At 40.5% G+C, this 15,902-nt stretch overlaps 1 protein-coding gene across 1 annotated transcript in view; it reads left to right on the forward strand.

Moving 5' to 3' along the window:
• Positions 1 to 15,902, forward strand: part of celf6 (CUGBP Elav-like family member 6) — a 155,600-nt gene that overhangs the window by 107,375 nt on the left and 32,323 nt on the right. The window contains exons 4-5 of the mRNA XM_084124180.1: positions 1,418 to 1,546; positions 6,353 to 6,432. Coding sequence (XP_083980306.1) covers positions 1,418 to 1,546; positions 6,353 to 6,432 — 209 coding nt within the window. The remainder of the gene's footprint in view (positions 1 to 1,417; positions 1,547 to 6,352; positions 6,433 to 15,902) is intronic.

Here is a 15,902-nt window from a genome sequence, read left to right on the forward strand (position 1 = left end):
GTAATCTAAATTATTTGGAAGAAAAAAAATGAAAAATGATTCAATGACTCACTCATAAAGACTTAACTTGTTTCATTCTGAATGAATCAGCATTTTTGAGCAAATCTTTTGAGTGAATGATTCAGTGACTCACCTAAATACTTCACTTGTTTCATTACTGGATGAATCAGCGTTTTTGAAGCAAATCTTTTGAGTGAATGATTCAGTGACTCACCTAAATACTTCACTTGTTTCATTACTGGATGAATCAGCGTTTTTGAAGCGATTCTTTTGAGTGAATGATTCAGTGACTCACCTAAATACTTCACTTGTTTCATTACTGGATGAATCAGCGTTTTTGAAGCGATTCTTTTGAGTGAATGATTCAGTGACTCACCTAAATACTTCACTTGTTTCATTACTGGATGAATCAGCGTTTTTGAAGCGATTCTTTTGAATGAATAATTCAATGACAGATACATTTTTAACAGTCACTTGTCGCCACCTACTGGTTTAATGATAATCGATATAATCGTTATTTGAAGCGCCAAGTTACTCTTAAAAAGTGATTTACTCTATTTTGATCACTACCGTAGACATCAGTGTTTAGATCCCAACTATAACCTTTTATCCCAGTACTTCTGTGATAATATGAATATTTGTTAGACAGAAATTATTATAATGTGTGTCTGAAAAGACTGAATCTGTTTCATACCTATACATGACAACTTGTTATTGACTGTAACAACAGTCATTTATGAATGAGATTGAATCAAGATCGCGATCTTTAAACGATTAATCGTGCAGCTCTATTCTCAAGTAAACGCATCTAGTTAAGAATGTTTAGATATTTGTACTGGAAGCACAAAATAAGACATATTAGTTTTGCAGTGTTATCTTTTCCTCCTAAACCCTCGTGACGTCACAGATCCCGCTGGATCTCATGAACTCTGTGTGTATGATAGTGTTGTCAAAAGTACAGACTTCGGTACCAAATTTTAAAAACGTGACGCATTGAGCGCTGTTGAGGTAAACACCTCTGATTGGCCCTTGTGTTCACGCACTCATCAAATATGTCTGTGATTGGCTACAATGATCAGCGCTTTAAAAACATGTAAATATACATCAATGACGCTCTTCAGCGAGCGCTTACACAGACACACACCGGAGCGTTTGAAAGCTGGATCGGTCCGCTGATAGACACATGCTTGTGCTTTCAAAACACTCTCAAACGCTCCCGTGTGCTGGAGCTCATTGTAGCCAATCAGAGACATATCCAATGAGCTTGTGAACACTATGGCCAATCAGAGGTGAGGCGGAGGCCAATACGCTCAACATCGCTCAAAACGTCACATTTTTAAAATTTGGTACCGAAGTCGGTACACTAGTGTATGAGCGAATGTGAGGTAATTTGTGTCTCTCTCTGTCTCTCTCTCAGAGGACCGGAAGCTGTTTGTGGGCATGTTGGGAAAACAGCAGAGCGAAGACGACGTCCGGCGTCTGTTTGAGTCGTTGGGGCAGATAGAGGAGTGCACCGTTCTACGGGGGCCTGATGGGGCCAGTAAGGGTCAGCACCCACACAACTCTCTGCCTCTTACTCTCTCATTCCTCCAGAGCTTCTTCACATGGAGCAAACACACGATACTGGCTCTTGAGGTTTTGAGGTTTACATATGAATCAGCCCTTTTTTTGTTTGTCTTCTGTTGGTGAAGTGAACATTATTATTGTGATAATAGTTAGATAGTTTCCACTATCGGGCCAGTGCGAGCCAGGACTTTAAATGGGCCGGGCGGGCGGGCCTAATAGCCTCGGGCCTGGAGCATCGAGCCCAAAAACACGCTGTGTTTCCACCGTCGGGCCTGAAGCTCCACAGCACTTCACTTAGGCCTCGTTTACACTGTCAGTGAAATGTGACCCAATTCTGCTCATATGTGACACAGATCGGATGTGTTCTATGACCGTGTAAACAGGGAAAAAACACATGCATTCGGATATTTCGAGATCGGTTTCAGGCCTCATTCATATGTGGAAATAAATCAGATATAAATCGGATATGTGCCAATGCGACTGTCATGTAAACAGGCAGATTGGGTTTTCTGAGGCATTAGGCAACGTCTCCACGGTTTAATGACGAGAGAAACCCAGACGCGCATCTGCAAAGGAACAGACGAAACGTTGTGTCGGCGTAAGAGAGGAATGTGGACACACGTTGACACAACATATCAAAGGTTGGCTTGCTCATCCTAACATTTCGGACCCATTGCTCCTCGTTAAAGCCAATATTTAAACAGAATATGCTCCCACCAGTCCTGAGATCTCTCTCACACACAATAACTGAAGCATATGTGCAATGATGGCACTTTTCGTCCTCCGCCGCCTCATAATCATGGTGATGTTTGGCGAACTTCACTTATATCGCAGAGCTATAGCATCAAGCATATTTTGCGTTCGTCCATCTGTGCAAGAGAATTGAACCCTTTAAGCATGCGCGATGTTTCAGATAGTATGGCAAGGGTAAACACATGAATCAGATATGGGTCACAGTTGAAAGAATGTGTAAACAGACGGTCAATAAAATCGGATAAAGGTAACAAATAAAAAAAAACACTCCTCTCTGAAACAACGTCACACAAACCCATCATTTCACCAACAAATGGAAGTTTTATCAGGAAACTAATCAGAAAGACATCACTGGAAACTAGCGAGATCCCAAAACGAACATGATAAAAGCGACCGTTTGCTGGCATTTTTGTTGTTTGCTTAAAGATTTAAAACCCAAGCATTGATGTTTTACCACATGTTTACAGTAAAAAGTGATACATTGATCATAATGAATCAATTTGTGTCAAGATTGCACAGTCACACTGAAATAAAGTGGTATTTTATTAGTCAGAGAAACAGAGGAAGCTCCTGAAAAAAAGAGTTGCTTTATTTTATGACATATGCAGATCTAAATATAAATTATGCCTATATGATTTGTCTGATTTCTTCAAGCGGTCGTATTTTCCATGTTTACTATGGTAATGGTTAGCACACATAAGCTTTGCATCGCATATGCATATTTATGCCTTATATGGTGATCAGAATCCACATCGGATCACAAACAGAAGTTATTTCAAACACTCGCTGCTGTCTGAAAGTGAGTTTTGAGCTAAAATTATGTTAAAAGTCTTTAATGCTGATGTTAGCTGGTACATGGAATCATCGGACGAGGCCCGATCAAGCCCCGCGAGTGACTAGCACTAGCACTAGCACGTCTGCTTTTGGCCCGACAGTGGAAACGTGGCTGTTGTTTAGAGTTTAGAGACAATTATAACCAAACCAGTAATGCAAAAGTATATGGAATTACATCATGACTTTATTACAAAGAAATCCAACAGAAGAAAATAAATTACTCTAATTCGCTACTGTTCAAAAGTTTGGAATCCAGTAAGATTGTTTTTATTTTTTAAGAAATTAATACTTTTATTCAACACTTTTATTGATCAAAAGTGACAGTAAAGACATGTATAATGTTACAAAAGATTCCATTTCAAATAAATGCTGTTCTTTTGAACTTTCTATTCCTCAAAGAATCCTGAAAAATAAAATGTATCACAGTTTCCACCAAAATATGAAGCTGTTTTCAACACTGATAATAATCATAAATGTTTCTTGAGCATCAAATCATCATATTAGAGTGATTTCTGGAGGATCATGTGACACTGAAGACTGGAGTAATGATGCTGAAAATTCAGCTTTAATCACAGGAATAAATTACAGTTTAACATATATTATATTATAGAATATAATTGAATAAGATTATTGAATAAGTGGATTACATTTGCATGGCGTGTAATAATTAGCAACAGTTGAAGTAGTCGTCGTAAACACAACTCATATTTGTCTGTCTTTTATCTTTGAGTATCTACAAACAAACCTTTAAATCTCTCTTATTAATTTCATTGATCTCTTATTTATATTATATCTGTGCATGTTTTGAAGTATCAGAACACTATTTGTACTATTTTTGCATATATGGTGCATACATGTGAATACTATGGGTTTTCTAAGGGAAACACTTACTGAAGTTACTTAATGCAAATTTGCAGTATACAACCTGAACCTGAAGTGACATCAACCGCAAACTTAAGAAAGAAATTTGTTTTAAAGTTTGTAATATTTAATTTTTGTCGTGTCAGTTTCATGTTCAGAGTCACTGTTAGTTTGAGTGGCATGACCTGCCGACTTCTGACTCAGCCAATCATGTCAGTTTGGGGGCGGGGCTAACGGTTTGATTGATGGACGGAATGTTTGAAACTTGCTTGGATACGGACATTATTTTCGCAGTTGTGTTTTGGTGACACTAGACACAGCTTTAACATACAGAGACTTTTGTCGAGTGTTCTTGTGAATATCTAGATCTACACGAGATTACTGGGTTCCTTTTTCTCATGAGAAAAAGATTAATCTCATTGCGGTCTGGGTGAAACATTTAAGATATTAAAAAGATGTAATTTATGATATTAGGATATCTGTTAATGATGTTTCTCTCATGTGTTTCACTTCTAGTTTGTGTGGATTTGTGTCTGGAATAATGGAGCTTTAGCAGCGCTAGGATCCCATGAATTCGTGTCCAAATGTTTCTCCTCGAATCAAAAAGCATTTTCCCTAACCATCAGACTTGAAATCCTCGTCATGTCTAAAGCTGTTCTGGTCTTCTGAAGTGTGTTCTGCCTCATGAAAGCGTGTCATCGAGCCTCGTCTCTCTCTCCGGCATTAATGCATCTTGTTTGCGGGAAATAGAAGTGTTTCTGTGGCTCTGGAGCGGATCGGGGTCACGCAGGTTTGATGATTGCAGGGTCTGTTAGATGGATGTGTGTGCTCCGGTTACTCTCTGTGTTCAGAGGAACCAGCAGAATCCGCAGAATGAGATGCAGGAGATCGTATCACAGCGGCTCTTCTTCACACACTGATTTTTCCTCCGGCCTCTCTGCTTTTCTTTCTTCCCTTTGAGGAAGTTTGCATGGAATCCAGCAGCAAATGTGTGTGTGTGTGTGTGTGTGTGTGTGTGTATGGGTTCACTTAGTATTAATTCAACAGCAAATTTGGGCATATTCTCACTTGGGAAAACTTTTAATAAAGAATTGTTTTTTTTACTTTTGTTAACACACACAGCATATGTATATATAAATATCTCATTTATATTTTTTATATACAGTTAAAAGGATAATATATATTATGTGCATTTCAAATGTAATAAATATTTAAAGAATATATATTAAATTGAATTTATATATGCATATATATACAATGTATGCATTTAAAAATATATATTTTTTTTAATTTAAATATTATTTCAAATTTAGTGTGTATATTGGCTTGACGCCACAAACAATATATTTTTATTCTTTTTTTTTTTTTAAAGGTTATGTTAGTTATAGTTATTAATGTGAATGTGAAGGTTTTGTGTCTGTCTCGACGTTTATTACCGTAGTAAGGCTCTAACTCTCTGTCTGTAGGACGTCATGATGGGTAAATCTATATGAATCCATATAATTCACTTATAATCTGTGTTTCTAAACTAAACCTGCAGAAATCAGGAAACGCTGCACTTCCAGTGGGATCAGCAAATCTGCTTCAGTTATCTCTCTCGTCTGTCTGACTCTAGTGCTCATTATAAACCAGCCTAGAGTGTTCATTTCTTTAAAATAAAAAGAATCTTACTGACCCCAAATCTGTACATTATTGAAACCTTATTGTATAGAGTTATTTTTCCTTTGGTTAAAATATTGCCATATTAGTTTATGAAATAAATGCAATAACCAGTGCAATAACCTGACACAGCAGAGACAGCATGAGTCTAATACTAGTCAATTATTTTCACCTTAAAATGACTAGTTAACTAACCTCTCTCTCTCTCTCTCTCTCTCTCTCTCTCTCTCTCTCTCTCTCTCTGTCGCTCTCTCTCTCTCTGTCTCTCTCTCTCTCTCTCTCTCTCTCTCTGTCGCTCTCTCTCTCTCTGTCGCTCTCTCTCTCTCTCTCTCTCTCTCTCTCTCTCTCTCTCTCTCTGTCGCTCTCTCTCTCTCTCTCTCTCTCTCTCTCTCTCTCTCTCTCTCTCTCTCTCTCTCTCTCTGTCTCTCTCGCTCTCTCTGTCGCTCTCTCTGTCTCTCTCGCTCTCTCTGCTCTCTCTCTCTCTCTCTCTCTCTCTCTCTCTCTCTCTCTCTCTCTCTCTCGCTCTCTGCTCTCTCTCTCTCTCTGCCCTGTCGCTCTCTCTCTCTCTGTCTCTCTCTCTGCCTCTCTCGCTCTCTCTGTCTCTCTCGCTCTCTCTGCTCTCTCTCTCTCTCTCTCTCTCTCTCTCTCTCTCTCTCTCTCTCTCTCTCTCTCTCCACAGGCTGTGCTTTTGTAAAGTTTTCCAGTCATGCTGAAGCCCAGGCTGCTATTAACAGTCTCCATGGTGGACAAACGATGCCTGTGAGTCTCTTTCTCTCTCACACACACACACACACACACACACACACACACACACACACTCAGACTCGTGTCATCTCGTTCTGTCACATATGGACCCACATTACAGATGCATTCACCTAAAAAGGATTTATCTCTGATTAGCCGTCCAAATAGTAACTTAAACCTCAGTCTTGAGCAGTCTCCACATCAGTGCTCGTCTACAACTGCGTGTAAACTCGTCTCGGACAGTGACGTGAACGAGACGAGAGCGTTTAAAGAGCCTCGGTCGGGTAGTAGTTGAATCAGTGGATTGTGTTTGAGTGATTTCTTTTTTTAATCTATTTTTTTATTTTTGTTGAGAGAAAGAGAGAGAAAAAAATGACATCTGGCAATATTTAAAAGTAAACTGTAATGTGCGTTTATTATACGCTTGAGAAACGTGAAAATATCTTTCATTTGATCCTGCACCTGTTGGAGAGCATTTGGATATGCATATTTTTTCCTCTTATTAGACTTAATTGTGCATCCATACAGTTAATTAAGGCCGTTCACACCAAGAACAATAACTATAATGATAACTAAATCACGATATCATTTGGTTTATTCCATGTGCACTGCAGTTTTGTCGTCTGTCTCTTTAAATGCTCGAGCTCTTTAAAGCAGGGAGGATTCTGATTGGCTGTCATTATGAGATTCACCATCTTACATCAACTCTAGCTATTTAAAAAAAAAATAATATTGCATGAAACAATAAACGAATAAAGCAGTGTTTCCATCCCATGTGTTGGCGCAAATTATTAGTGATAAATCAGTGATTTTTTTATCAGTGAATTTTTCCCTCCATCATAAACGAGTGTGTCTCAGAGCGTCAGACGAAACACAATAAACGCTGCCAAAAATTGTCCTATCCTTACAAATGTATTCAGCTTTCATATGATGTATACATCTCAATTAAAATAAATGTACCCTTGTGACTGGTTTTGTGCTCCAGGGTCACAAATGTTCACTTTAAAACACTGTACCACAAGTGATTTAACTGGGTAAACTCGATGAACATAGCTAATGAATGTTCCTGTTTTATTGAGGATCTGCAGATGTTCTGCGTTTAGCGTCTGATCGCAAGAAAACACCTGATATAAAGGCTGTCCTTAAGATTGACTAGTCGCTCAGACAAACCTCAGGCTAGATGATGTGAATTAAATGTAGTTTTGCACCTTGGTCTTGAAGCGCTGCGTCTCAGACATGCAGACACTGTAAAAAGCTGAGAATTTCACTTGTCTTCGAGAAGGTGTTGATCTCAGGTGTTGAGCTGATTCTGCTGAAACACACTGCAGCTCGATCTGTGTGTGTGTGTGTATTTGCTGAGCATGTAAATATTCACTTTATCACGCCTGAGAAAAGTAGTTTGTATTAGATAGTTTGGTATTTCGATGACCCACTTTAGACATTCCAGGCCCTATTTTAACGATCTGAAACGCAAGTATCAAACGAGAAACGCAAGTAACTTTGTGGGTGGATCTCTGGCGCTGTTGCTATTATACCAGCGGGATAAATGACTCTTGCGCCCGACACAAATCTAAAATGTGTTGGTCTGAAGTCGCTTCATTACTCATAGGTGTGGTTTGGGCGTAACGTGAAATAAACCAATCAGAGCCTCATCTCACATTCCCTTTAAGAGCAGGCGCGCTTGTTCCATGGCGGATTGCTATTATAACGGCGGATTTGCCAGACGCACGCCAGGAGCGGTTCACAGCCGAGGAGACCGACGTTCTCGTCAGGGCCGTAAAACACAGAGAAGTGACATTGGGGATGGAGAAACACACCCAGATTAGCTTCGGTTAAACAGGCGTATAATAATTTGGGTAAATGTGTAAGCTAGATTTATGCCTATTTTTTCACATCTTTATGGACACAACAATGATTTCCCACGTGTGTTAATATTTTTCCTTGTAATAATGTATGATTTGCAAAAATGTGAACTAGTGGTCGACCGATATTGGTTTTTTGATTGCCGATGCCGATATCTTGGAGAGCAGGGTGGCCGATGGCCGAATCCTATTACAGTATTTTTCACAAAGCAATTGTTTAGAAATATATGAATATGTGAATAAAAAGAAGGTGCCTAAACACTGTAACAGGGCACTCAGTAATCTGGTAATTTCGTGCTGGTAATCATATTTTTTCAAATAAAGACAAGGTAACGCTAGTTTTACATACAACATACATACAGTGAAAACGATATGAATATGACACAGTTGGCAACTGGTTATATATCAGCATATTTTAAAATGAAGGATTTAAAGTTTTTCGATCGCGTCTCCTGTGAAGCTGATCTTCTGTTCGCATTCACTCACTTCGCACGGACCGACCGTCACTTGCAGACAGTAACACTTCACAAGATATCACACAGCTGGATTCAATTAAATCTGCAAGGTTTGTGAAATTAAATGTTTATTAGATATTCAGAGATTTGTTTAAATGACGTAGATGCGCATTTGCTGAATGTTGACAGCAATTGAGAAAGTATTTTAGCCTGATTGTTTGCCTTTTCTGTTACAAATAATATATAAGAGAACGCTTTACTTTACTTACTTCACATAAGTTACCATTTACTTACTTTGTTTACCAGTTCTGTCTAACAAAGTATTAGATATGACTGACAGAGATCGTAAATTAATGAAGATGGAGAATGTGAGCGCTGTTTGATCTGAGGAGCAGCCGTTCTCTTCTGGCGCTGGTGTTCTCAGCGCCGCCCGTCAAAATAAAAGTCCGGAGCGCCGTCAAAATAAAAGTCCCGCTTTCAACACATCGGGCAATCAGAAAAACTTATCGACCGATGCCGATATTTCAAAAATGCCAAATATCGGCCGATATATCGGCCTTGGCGATATATCGGTCGACCACTAATGTGAACTGCTGCGTCTGTGTGTAGATGAGAGAAGCAAAGTGTGTGTGCGTTGTGCACACACTTCATTATGGCCAAGCATGCGCCCTTAAAATAGCATCTGAACGCGCCGCTGGCTTTAGACGAGGTTTCTCCTGGTCTGTGGCGGAATTGTTTTCTGAAACTGCAAAATAGCACCAGGGAACGTTTGCGCCGGAACACGCCTCCTCTTTTCACTGAACCGCCCGGGGGGGGGCAAGTTCATTCCCTAATTTACTGATGTGCGTCTGTGGAGGGAAAAGTCTGCGTGCGCCGGGTGAGAAATAGGAATTATACAAAGTCAATTGCGCTGGGTGCAAGATAGGGCCCTCCAACTACAAGTAACTATATATTACTTCTATTAGTCGATTAAATACTCTATACTCTATTAAATAATCGACTGTCTGCTTCAACACTCTTTATGTTGATGCTCCTCAACAGATATTCTACTGACTATAAGTAACTTTGCATCTACATGTCAACTTAATCTACTAACCCGAACTCTACTAATACTCTAATGAGAGTTAGCTGACATGTAGTTGCAAAGTTACTTATAGTCAGTAGAATATCTGTTGAGGAGCATCAAAATAAAGAGTATTGAAGCAGACAGTCAATTATTTAAGAGAGAGTATTTAATCGACTAATACTCTAATGACTTAGTCACAAAGTTACTTGTAGTTAGAGGGCCCTATCTTGCACCCAGCGCAATTGACTTTGTACACTGACGCATGTATCATTCCTATTTTGCACCCGACGCACAGCGGACTTTTCCCTCCACAGACGCACGTCGGTTAACTAAGAAATACACTTGCGCTCCCCGGGGCGGTTCAGCGCAAAGAGGAGGCGTGTTCCAGCGCAAACGTTCCCTCATGCTATTTTACAGGTTTAGAAAACAATTCCGCCACTGGCCGAAGAAAAAACAGTTTAAAGTCAGTGGCGCGTTGCGCATGTTATTCATATGCTATTTTAAGGGCCATAATCAATGTAGCGTGTGCTCAACGCGCATACACTTTAATTCTCTCATCTACACACAGACGCAGCAGTTATTATTTTTGCAAATCATACATTTTACGATAGATAGATAGATAGATAGATAGATAGATAGATAGATAGTTTATTATAAAAGCATAAATCTAGCTTACACATTTACCCAAATTATCGTACGCCTGTTTAACCGAAGTTAATTTGGGTGTGTTTCTCCATCCCCAACGTCCCTGACAAGCACGTCAGTCTCCTCGGCTGTGAACTGCTCCTGGCAAATCCGCCGTTATAATAGCAATCCGGCATGGAACAAGCGCGCCTGCTCTTAAAGGGAATGTGAGATGACGCTCTGATTGGTTTATTTCACGTTACGCCCAAACCACACCTATGAGTAATGAAGCTACTTCATAAACAATAATATATATTATAACTGTAAAGTTTATAAGTTTTTGTACTGCTTTTAAGTTATGCCATTGTAATAGTATTATAATGTTTAAATACATTTTGTATATAAATGTATTTTATATTTTACTTCAATACTGTATAAAGTATGGCATACTACATTGAAAAACAATTATGTATATACAGTTTTCTCTTTGCTAGTAAATTTCACAATTAATTTCAATGAAATTCAGAGTAACACATTGAATTAAACATGACATTTTGAAGTAGAAAAAACAGATAGTATTTTCTTGTAAAACATTCTCCAATAATTTTTTTTTTATGTTGTATTAATGAAGCATTATTGAAAATAATGAGGATTACAACAAAAACAACTGAAAAGTAAAAGATCTAGACATTTTACAGTTATGAGAAACAAAGTGCTGATTTGATATGAAAATAATCCCAAAAAATCACAATGGTCTTTTATTTATGCGAAATATAATTCCTTTAGATTATTGTATGAAGTGTCATCTGGACATGAAACACAAAAAGGCAGTTTTTTTTCTCTCGAAGATCTTGAATATCTTGTAAAGGTCAATCATTTTTCTTCTCCTTCTGGTAAAATCTGAATGTGTTTCTGTCACTTTTGTCAGTTCCATTCTGTCCAATTCTGCAATTATATTTTCAGTTATTGTTTTTTATTTCTTTTCTATGCAAATCTCTGCGGCCCGTGTGAAATTGAATCCAGATGCTCTTCTGAAGTCAAACGCTCTCCTCAAATGAGATTAGTTTTCTGAACCCATGACGAATGCCTCAGAGATGACAGCTTATCAAATTCAGAAAATTCATTTCATACCAGATACAGCAGCGCTTGCTTCCGCCCATCATTATTGTGTTTGTTTGTGGCAATGTGGCTTTCAGCCGGAATAAAATGTCCTTTTCTCAAGGAATGACAGAAACTCCTGCTGTCATCTGGACACAACAGGCCGGAAACTTCAGGATGGGAAACGAGCTTCTTAAGACAGATTCTGTGACATCATTTTTTTTACTAATATCATTATTCTTTCTCAGAATTGCGAGTTTATATCACAATTGGGACTTTATAAATTGCAGTACTGACTTTATTTCTCAACAACAACAAAAAAGTCAAAATTGTGAACTCGGAATTGCGAGAAATAAAGTCAGAATTGCACAAAATAGTCAGAATTGTGAGATCTAAACTCTGAATTGTGAGAAATAAAGTCCAAATTATGAAATATAAACTCGCAATTGTGATGATAATGTCCGAATTGCAAAAAAAATTAACTTCTAATTGCAAGATATAAACTCGCAATTGCAATAATAAAGTCCAAATTATGATATATAAACTCGTAATTGTAAGAAAAAAGTCTTTAGAATAATGAGGCCCCTGATACCCCTGATACTGAGGCCCCTGATACCCCTGACTCTGATGCCCCTGATACCTCTGATACTGAGGCCCCTGATACTGAGGCTCTGAACCGGGGGATCCGGGTGGGAATCGAGTGGGGGAGCGAAAAACAGGAGGCTCAGTCTGGCACCTGGGGAGCACTGCACAGTTTCGTGGTCCTCCCCAGCTCGTTTCTCCCATGAAGTTCAACATTAGCCCGGGCCAGGAGACTAGCTGGTAGCCTTTTTTCTTAAAAAAAAAAAGGGGGAAACGGCCTCTTGGGGGTGCGATGTCTGACCGGGATTACCGGACCCTTACCCTCCGGGGTGGGGCGAGGTTCGCTGGTCAGGAGTAAATCCAGTCGAAGATTTCGTACACTAGATGGAAATATGGAGTAAAATTTATTCTTCTGGGTGTTATAGTGAAAATGATTGAGTTGTCTTTTTTCTATTTTTAGATTGTGAAAATGGATTCAGAGGATTGTTTCAGAACCTTGGTTAGGCTCATGCACCAATACATCAAAAGTACTCACCACCTGATTAATTTGCGTGAGACGGCGGAAGACCCAGGGCCTAGGTCTTTACAGAAGGTGGCTAGCTGGGGATGATGGGGTCCCGTGACCTTCCAGTAGAAACAGGGCGGGTAAAGCCCTTAAACAGTACCTCGCAAAGGGGAGAACAACTGGGGAAGTTTCGGCAAAACAACAAAAAGGAGGATTTACGGGTGCAGGGAGATTCTGTAACACCAGCTATAGCGGACGAAGTAAAGGAGGGGATCTGGATCACATTGGATGAAGTGGTTGATAGCAACACATCACAAATTATCCAGGAGGATGAGAAAAAAAAGAAGAGGAAAAGGAAGAGGTTGGTAGAGGATCAGGAAGACACACAAAAAAATCTGCAGGAGGAAGGGGAAAGGCCACAATGGGTTAAAAAAATATCAGGTTGGAATGGATTTGAGAGACAAGACCATGAGGGACATAAATTGCATAATTGTTTTTTACGGCCCAAAAGACCAGTACTGATTTTAGGCGACTCAAATCTGGCCAGTTTGCCAAAGATGGGTGATGAGAGGATTCAAATAATGTGTTACCCAGGGTCGCGTTGGCTGCATGCTCATCAGATCATCAGAAACAAAACCCCTACAACAGACTGGGTGACCAAGGTAGTCCTATCTTTTGGAATTAATGACAGGACCTGTGTCTCCACCGGATGGGTGGGGAAGTTGGATCAGGAAGAGTGTGAGTGCGGCAGAGGTCACCTTTCCCAACGCACAGGTTCTGATTCCTATCATCAACTTCAATAGAAATTTATCCAGGGATCAAATTATGAACCTCAGCAGGATCAATGACCACAACATCAGTACAAAAAAACAATAAGTTTGCTTCCTTGCCAGCTATTTCACAGGATCGGACCTTACTCATTGGACAAGGACTACAGGTCAGGCAATGTGGGAGGATTGGCTCATTCATTTAAACTGAGGGGGGAGGGGCATCAGGTCAACCAGGATGGTGAGACCATGGTGAACCTCTCCCGAACCAGAATCCTCGACAAATTTGAGATGTCTCTGTTGCAGGGGGGATTATCCTTTGTCCCTAAGGGAGCGGGAATGGGGGGAGCCACCTGGAACTGATTAGAGACCGAGGCAGGACTCACTGAGTACCACAGGAGATTAAAGCTGGCTGCTTTTTTTGAAGAGGAGGAAGGAGGGGAGGAGAGGAGAGAAGAAGGGTACCATTCACACCAGGTTCGGGATGGGAACCTCAGGGGAGCCAGATTCCGGGGGTGGTTTGGGAAGTCATACAAGATCAAAAAATTATGAAGGGGACGAAGGAGGTGACTGAAACATGCAACCTGTCGGAGGGGGAATGGATGGCCCTGAAAAGATTGAGGAAGGATGACTCTATAATCATTAAGCCGGCAGACAAAGGCAGTATTGTAGTGATAATGGATAGGGAGCAATATGTGAAAGAGGCAGAGAGGCAATTGATGGACCGGGAATTTTACATGGAAATGGGGAAGCCCATCTATCCAGAGTCGATTAAAGTGATAGAGGAGGAGTTGCGGAGACTGCAAGAGAGGGGGATCCTAAATAAAAAACAGATCCATTATCTCAAGGGATCGGGTACAGCTAGGGAAAGGAGGTTCTACTTACTTCCAAAATACACAAGGATAAAGCATCCTGGCCCTTTCCAGATGTTCCTCCCGGGAGACCAATTGTCTCTGATTGTGGGAGTGAAAGCTACGGAATAGCTGAGCTCATCACGTTCTATCTGAACCCGCTCTCCACAAGACATAACAGCCATATCAAAGACACTTATTATTTTCTGGAAAAAGTTCAAGCTATGAAGATCAGTCCTCAAGCTAGGCTTTTCTCCATGGACGTAGAGAGTCTCTACACCAACATTGAGACGAAGAAGGGGTTGGAGGCGGTCCAGAACCTCCAGGGGTTGGAGGCGGTCCTAGTGCTTTAAGCGATATCCGGAGGAGGGAAGACCGGACGACATCTTGTTGAGGCTCCTAGAACTTAGTCTTATCAGAAATGATTTCGAATTCAATGGCCGATTCTTCCTACAAATCAAGGGGACTGCCATGGGCAAACGTTTCGCGCCAGATTATGCGAACATCTACATGGCCGAATGGGAAGAGTCGGTCTTCCCAAAATGCAAATCCTTACCCACGCAGTACTTCAGCTATCTGGATGATATTTGGGGGATTTGGGAGAGTACGGAAGGGGATTGGATGGAATTCGTGGAAATCCTCAACTCACATCACCCGTCCATTAAAGTAAAGTGGGAGCTGAAGGCAGTCCAGCTTTCTGGACACCATAGTATACAAAGGGCCGGAGTTCTTGGAAACAGGAAAATTGGATGCCAAGGTCTTCTTTAAGCCAACAGACACTCATGCTCTACTACACCGAGGCAGTCACCACGACATCCATGTGTTCAAAGGAATAGTAAAATCCCAACTACATAGATTCCGACGGATTTGCACGAGGGAAACCGATAGGATTGAGGCAATCAAAATCCTGGTTAAGGCCCTTAGGGGTAGGGGTTATTCCAGACATTTCTTGAGGATGAGGATTAAGGAGGAAGAAAAAGGCTGTATGGGTGAGAGGAAAGCCCAGACCGCAAATAAGAGGGTTTTTCCCTTTATTGTGGAGTTCTCAAAGACTACCAAGAACTTAGCGGTAGGCTTGAGAGGCAATTTTGACAGGTTCTTGAAGGATGAGGCACTGGGTAAACAATGCAGGGTTATAGCAGCCTACAAACGTGGAAAAAACCTACGGGATATGCTGGTACACAGTAAAATGAATCCAGCCAATAAACGGGCCCCATCCAAAACCCACGACACCCTGATAAGAGGTGCACACAGAAAAGTGCACAGGATCACACACGCTTTTCCGCTGAACTGAAAAAATTGCATCTATTTAATCCGGTATTCCTGGTGCGGGAAAAGGTACGTGGGGGAAACCAAAAACTCCATGCTCATGAGGATGTGGGGACATAGGTATGCAGTGAGAAAAGGGATCCAACGAGGAGGGCACCTGGTCCCTCATTTCCTCATTGAACCTCAGAATTGGGTAATCAATAAAAGATGTTGAAGATATGATATGGTTTAGAGTTTTTTGTTGAATCATGCATACTTTAATCTAGTATTGTTGGGTCAAAGGGTTATTGCACAAACACTAACATCTCTGCCATCGGAAAACTTAGCCCCCATAGGGGATTAGTACTTAATATTTTCATACCTAAACTCAGCCCTTACAGCAGGGAGGCTTGGCTGGGGTGTAATT

This window comes from Abramis brama, assembly GCF_963993115.1.
Source record: "Abramis brama genome assembly, chromosome: 9".
Classification (NCBI taxonomy): Eukaryota; Metazoa; Chordata; class Actinopteri; order Cypriniformes; family Leuciscidae; genus Abramis; species Abramis brama.